Genomic DNA, 6,364 nt, shown 5'->3' with positions numbered 1-6,364 from the left:
CGAGCCGACGTCGACGCCGGCGGGGCGACGGGGCCGTCCGAGGGCCGGCGTCCCACGACCGGTGCCACGTCGTCCCACGCGTCGTCCGCCCCGCCGTCGGCGCTGGCGACGGCAAACGTGGCCTGGCTCTGCATGCGCAGGCGCGCCTCGCGGTTGACCTGGGCCTGCTGGCGGAGCGCGTCGCAGTTCATGATGGACTGGTCGCTGATAAAGTCGAGCAGGTCGGCGTTGCTGACCTTGCTGAAAAAGGGCGGGCCGGGCTTGAGCATGCTGGCCACCTTGTTGGCCACCTCGTCGGGCGTGAGCTGCTTGGCCGTCTTGGCGCGCGCATGGCCGCCGGCAAAGATGCGCGACTTGGGCGACAGGAACGCCGACACGGCCGGGTTGTCGTCGAGCTGCTGCTGCTTCTGCTTGAGCTGCAGCTGCTGCTTGTTTTTGCTCGCCAGTACTGGCATCGTGGCGAGGTCGCTGATGCGGTTGGAAAGGGGGAAGGTCGTCGCTGGTAACAGGGCCGTGAACGTGAAGATGCTGGAGGGATGGTCTGTCGTTGCTGCAGTAGGGAATGGGCGACGGAGAACCGGCTCGGTCGTCTGCGTCTGTCGTGGCTGATGGCGCGTGGTCGTAGGGTCGTCGAAGGTCCCTGGCAGAGGAGTTGTCGCTGCGTGGTAGAAGGACAAAGGCGAGGGTGCTCAAGCTGGGGAGAGGACGAGGAGGATTAGGGAGAGGTCGGTATTTGTACCTCGCCCAGGGCCGCTCGGGCGGGCGGAGGAAAGGCTCGCGTCCGTGGAAGCGGATCGGCCGGTGTCTGAGACGCCGCACCGTCGACGCCCAGACGGGCAGGGCAGGGCAAGACAGGGCAAGGCAAGGCAAGGCAAGGCAAGGCAAGGCAGGTACAATAGGACAGGGCAGAGCAGGGCAAGGCAGGTAGGACAAGGCAGGACGAGACAGAGACACGGTAGAATTGATGCGGATCGCCCGTCTCGCCTGGGCAGAGGATGCGGCGGCAATCGTACGTCTGCCAGTCTGTCTGTCCGTGTATGCGTCTGCTGGCCGGGAGCACGGAGAAAGGTTTAGCTAGTCAGGGGCTCATAGCGAGCGCGGCCAGAAGTAAGCGAGGGCAGGGAGGGGCAGGGGACGAGGTCGACGACGAGGAAGAGTGAAGCTCTGGCCAGGCGGAGCGACCCGAAGCGCGGTGCCGCATGCATCTCGACGGCGGGCCCTTTAGACATGCTAGGTGTTGGCCATGATGCGCTTGAGCTTGAGCCAGAGAGCAAGCGGTCGTGCGATGTTGCGGGACGGCAATGCATGCGGCGGTGCGCGCGACGGTACTCTGTCGAGTGACGAGGGCAGGCGGAGCTCCAAGGAGGCTCAGCTCGAGGACAACAGAAGAGCAAAGGACGCGATGCCAAGATGTGGATGCAACGCCTTGTTTGGCACTCCGAGCGGGCGGGCGGTCAGGCAAGGTTGGGGGGCAAAGAGCGATGGCGAGCAAGCAAGGATACCGTAGAGACAGGCCGGCCGAGGTCGAGGATAGGGGCGCTTAGCAGTAGCGAAGCCGTGGCGAGAGATGGCGAGAAGAGAGAGAGGGAGCGCGGCGCGTTTGTTGAACGACAGGCCCACCACCCTGCCTTTGCTGCCTGCCTGTCGCTGCGCGCTGTTTGGCGGAGTGTCGACTTTCCAAGGTCAGCCACCGGTTCGCACCGCTCGCTCTTGGACAGCTCCATCTATTCTGGCTGATCCGCCTCGCTTGAGGCTGCCTGACCCCGGCCTGTGCGGATTGATCGACCTTGCACATGAACCCGAGCCCCAGCCTGCCTAGCCCGCCTACCTTTAGCTTCATGCACACAGGCGGCAGGGCGGAAGCAGCCAAGGCAGGCTTGCCCAACCTTGCGCCGTCCCAAAAGGGGCAGCGGCGCCCAGGCCGGGCAAGCCAAAGGCAAACGTCGGCCACAGCAAGGCTGACCTGCCTCTTTGGGACGCGCTCCTCGACCTTCCGACCCTGCATCCTCGACTTGTGACTGCCTGCCCTGCCCTGTCCGCCCCTGCCTGCTTCTGCCCTTCTCTCGCATCCTTCGAAGCACAAGCAAGCGGTTGCTCTTCGGCTGCCTCCGTCGTACCGCCCGCCGTCCATGCCATAGCGAGGCTCGACCAGGCAGGGGGTCGGTCACGACGGCAATCAAACGGGCTCTAGCTTCGATCCGTGCCCCTAGGCTGGGGAGCAAGAGAGCATTAATATCCTGATCGTCCTTGGTCGGCATCGACTCGCTAGCCAAAGGGGGTCATATCACATGACGGCAGCACCTCCCTCGCTCAACGACGACGAGGAAGGGTTGCAATCTGCTGAGCAGCCAGCCAGTTAGGCCGCCACCACCAGATAGAGGCGCGTGGCTGCGCGCGTTTTCCGGCGGTGACGGTGCTCTGCGTGCGTGCTGGCCTGGCTGTCCCATCGAACCATCGACGATGATCCCGCCATCCCTGCTTCTTGCTTCCCACGCCAGCGACCGAGTGGCAAACCAAGCTGGGGAGACACCTGCCGCCCCTGCCTGCTTGCTTGTGGGTGCCGCGTGTAGATTCGTGGTTGAACATCGCATCGAGAGCGCGCCACCCACCACGCTGTGGCTGACTTGGCAGAGGCTGCGCGCGCGAGGTAGTGCACGCGTTCAACCTCCGCCGCTGCAGGTCCTTCTTCACTTGATCGCCTCTGCCCACCATCATCGATTGCCTGACTGCTTGCGGATCCCTCATCGGCCCCCGTCCTCCGCCTTTCGTTTCCGCCCGCCAACGCCCAATTCAGCCTCCGAGGGAGCATCGCCGCTGCCGTCTCATCTTGCACACACACAGACCTCCGCGGGCCAGGAAGCATGGTCTCGGCGATCGACACCGTGTTTGAGCGTCCGGCCGTCGAGGTCATCCAAGGCGGTCCTCCGTTCCGGCACTAATCCTGCCATGCGCGCCCGCCGGCCTTTAACCTCCAACAACTCTCGCCAGCTCGTCGGCGTCTTTTCGTCTTTCCCATCCCCGCCTCCCGTCCTCCGTCCTCGGCGACCCCGACTACGCTCCGGCGCATCCACTGTCCACTTTGTGTCGGGACATTGACAATTCAAAGCAGGGCATCTCGCCCAGGTCTAGTAGGTGTTCGTGCCAGGCAGCCTGTGTTGTACAACAAAGAGCGAGTGGTCGAGCCAGCATGGCGGCGGCAAGCGGGTAAGCGTCGGGACGCCCCTAGAACTTGTACACCTGGTCGGGCTGGTAGCCAAGGTCGGCCAGCAGTCCCTTGAGCTCTCCCTGCGAACCCTTGGGGCCCTTGCCGCCGCAGATAGCCTCGACCTGCCCGGGCGGGCCGCAGACAAACACCTTGGCCTTGTTGGCCAGGCCGGGCAGCGGCAGGTGGTGGCCCAGGATGCCCGAGGTGACGTAGCCCTCGAAGCCGTCAAAGTCCTTGGGCTTCTGGTCGACGCCGTAGACGACCTTGAAGCGAGGGTCCTTGGCGGCCAGCTTGTCAAACTGCGGCGGGTGCAAACCAGCGAAAAAAGGAACGGGCGAGGGGAGAAAAGGGTCAGCAGGCCAGCAGGCGAGCAGGGACGATCAATCCAGAGGACGGCCGGGCGACGCACCTCTTCGCGCAGCAGGATGTCCTTTTCGCTCTTGTTGGCGTAGATGAGCGTGGCCTTGGTCTTGTCCGACGGGTCCGAGGCAATCTGCTGGATAATCTGCCACATGGGCGTGATGCCGCTGCCGCCGGCGACCAGGCCAATGTGCTCAAACTCGTTGGCCTTGTACGGGAACTTGGCAATGGGGCCCTTGATTGCGATCTTGTCGCCGGGCTTCATGCTGTGCACGTAGTTGGTCATCTTGCCGTTCTCCTGCGGTCATCGCGCGGGGATGGGGCGAAGGGGCGAACGAGGCGGCAACAGGGGACGGGGAAAGCAAGAAGGAGGAAAGACGTCATCAGCCTCTGCTCCCACAGTTGCCGGGTGCTCGAAGGTCCCGCCCGCCGGTCCTCCCAGCGCGATACTCACGTAGCGCTTGATGAGGAAGTCGATGTGGCCGGCCGTGTCGGGCGACGAGACGGGCGTGTAGGGACGGATGACGTCCTTGCCCTTGTCGTCCTTGAGGCCCTCGCCGACCGCCTTGAAGACGACGGCCGAGGCGACGCTCATGCCGGGCTTCTTGCCGTCGGGCAGCTCAAAGATGTAGCTGCGGCGCGGCGCGATGGGTGTATGGCAGTCACGAGGGGCGGGGTGAAGGTCCCATCGTCAGCATGCGAGATCCCAGCCGTATCTGTCTCCGGTCACGGGCTACTCACGTGGCCGAGTCGTGGTTGTAGGGCTTGACCTCTTTGAGAGTGAACTCGGTGAAGGCGTCCTTGTTGAGGGCGCCGCCCTGGACCGTCTCGGTGGCCTTGTTGATGGCGCTCTGTCCAGTCTCCTGGATCTTGTTGGAGGCCTTCTTGGGGTCGTCGAATCCGCCGAGGCTGTACCAGGCGGCGAGACCTCCGAGGCCGCCGAGACCGAGGACGAGGGGCAGGTTGGACTGCGAGCCGCCGCCGTTCTTGCCGGCCTCGGTGGCATAGCCGCGGATGGGGGCGGCCTGGGAGCGGAGCGTGGAGCGAGCCGCCTGGGCGATCGACGAGGTGAGGGCGGGCGAAGGTCGGATGAACATGATGATGGGGGCAGGCGTGGTGTGGAAGAGGGTTGTGTGCGTGGGTGATGGTGGAAGTCGAGAACGAAAGACGCGGCGAGCCGGCAGTTAGGTCAATCCGACACGAGCGAGGGGACCCGTCTGGATCGAGTGGGATCGGCCAGGCTTAGCGGGCGCGATGGCTGCGAGATGGCCTCATCGCCTCGACCTCACACATCTTCGCAGCACCAAAGCAAAGCAAAAAGCCGAAAAGCCGCACAGGCCCGCCAGCAACTCCACATCGCCTCGCTCGCAGCCCTTGCCGGCCGGGTCAGGGAGGGAATTGATCGGGCACCGATTGGCTCGTATCGTTGCCGCCGATGGGAAAGGTGAGCGGCGCGGGACTGCGCATCGGGGGGTTGGCTCTTTGCCTGAGCTTTTTCCAAGGCGGACCCTCTCTCTACCCGCCTCACCTCGACCTTCCAGCACCCCCTTCGCTCACCACCCTGGTCCGCCACCCGACGACACCCGCATCGACAAGAGCGACCCTGTTCGTCACTACTGGACCGGTACAGCAGACACGCTCTCCCTGATCGCCCCCCTCGCTCGAGTCTGCCCCCCACAGGTCCCCGCCCGCCGCCCAGCATGGCCGCCACGCTGATCCGGGCCGCGCTGCCCAACCTCGACGAGCCCGTCGTCGACTACCTCGACGGCTACATCAACGATGCCGCAGAGGACCCCACCCAACGCCTCTTTGAGACCGTCATCAAGCCCATGCTCGAGTCGGCCACCCTCTCGGACCCTTCGAGCAGCAAGCAGCTGCTCGACCTCCTGCCCAAGCTCGAGAAGCTCATCCAGGACAAGCTGCCCGACGATCTCGCAGACGGCGGCCAGTCCTCCGGCCTCACCCGCCTCGACAAGGTCGTCGACATGCGCAGGACCGAAATGAGCCGCACCCGGGGCTTCGAGTCGGCCGGCGGCGTCGACATCAGCCTCGGCGGCTCCAACAAGTCGCGCTCCACCGTCGACGTAAAGAAGCTCGAGAAGCAGGAGGCAAAGACGCGCGCCAAGCTCGCCAAACGCGCCCAGCGCGACCTGTACGAGTCGAGCAAGCTGGTCGAGCAGTCCAAGGCCCAGGCGAGCTACGAGGAAATGTTCCTCAAGGTCAACACCCTCGAGAGCGTCGGCAACAAGGGAAAGAACAAGGACATCCACCTGCCCAACATCGACGTCAACTTTGGCAGCAACCGCATCCTCAGCAACGCCACCCTCACCATCAAGCAGGGCCGCCGCGCCGGCCTCATTGGCAGGAACGGTGTCGGAAAGAGTACGCTGCTGCGCAACATGGCCCTGCGAGAGATCCCCATCCCGGCCCACATCTCGATCCTCTACGTCGAGCAGGAAATCGTCGGCGACGACACCACCGCCATCGAGAGCGTCCTCAAGGCCGACGTCTGGCGTGAGAAGCTCATGGCCGAGGAGCGCTCCCTCAACGAGGAGCTCCAGAGGCTCGAGGAGAGCGCCGCAGCGGCCATCGCCGCCGCCAACGCCGCCTCGGCCGAGGAAAACGAGGGCGGCAGCGGCGCCGCCCTTTCCAAGGGCTCGGCCGTCGACATGCCTACGCGCCAGAGGGAGATTCGGAGAGAGGAGCTGTCGTCGCGGCTGGGCGAGGTGCAGGCCAAGCTGGTCGACATGGAGGCCGAGTCGGGCCCCCCGTCGGACGACCGTCGCCCGAACGGCACCG

General features: G+C 64.8%; 3 protein-coding genes across 3 annotated transcripts in view; 1 reads left to right on the top strand and 2 right to left on the bottom strand.

The window, feature by feature from the left end:
• PFL1_04116 (uncharacterized protein) overlaps positions 1 to 455 on the bottom strand; it is a gene marked incomplete at both ends in the record, with an annotated part of 2,004 nt that extends 1,549 nt beyond the window's left edge. Inside the window, one exon of the mRNA XM_007881640.1 lies at positions 10 to 455. Coding sequence (XP_007879831.1) covers positions 10 to 455 — 446 coding nt within the window. The remainder of the gene's footprint in view (positions 1 to 9) is intronic.
• A 2,767-nt stretch (positions 456 to 3,222) lies between these two features.
• Positions 3,223 to 4,662, bottom strand: PFL1_04115 (uncharacterized protein; the record flags this gene model as incomplete). The annotated part of the gene is made up of 4 exons (XM_007881639.1): positions 3,223 to 3,504; positions 3,615 to 3,863; positions 4,020 to 4,197; positions 4,307 to 4,662. 4 exons carry the CDS (start codon positions 4,660 to 4,662, stop codon positions 3,223 to 3,225), a joined length of 1,065 nt encoding a protein of 354 aa, XP_007879830.1.
• Positions 4,663 to 5,265: 603 nt separating this feature from the next.
• Positions 5,266 to 6,364, top strand: part of PFL1_04114 (uncharacterized protein) — a gene marked incomplete at both ends in the record, with an annotated part of 2,459 nt that continues 1,360 nt past the window's right edge. Inside the window, one exon of the mRNA XM_007881638.1 lies at positions 5,266 to 6,364. This exon is cut by the window's right edge and continues 996 nt beyond it. Within this exon, the coding sequence (XP_007879829.1) occupies positions 5,266 to 6,364 (1,099 nt within the window).

The sequence above is a fragment of the Pseudozyma flocculosa genome (assembly GCF_000417875.1).
Source record: "Pseudozyma flocculosa PF-1 unplaced genomic scaffold scaffold00013, whole genome shotgun sequence".
NCBI lineage: Eukaryota > Fungi > Basidiomycota > Ustilaginomycetes > Ustilaginales > Ustilaginaceae > Pseudozyma > Pseudozyma flocculosa.
Note: the sequence above shows the minus strand (reverse complement) of the source record. Positions and strands in the feature narration are given on the sequence as shown.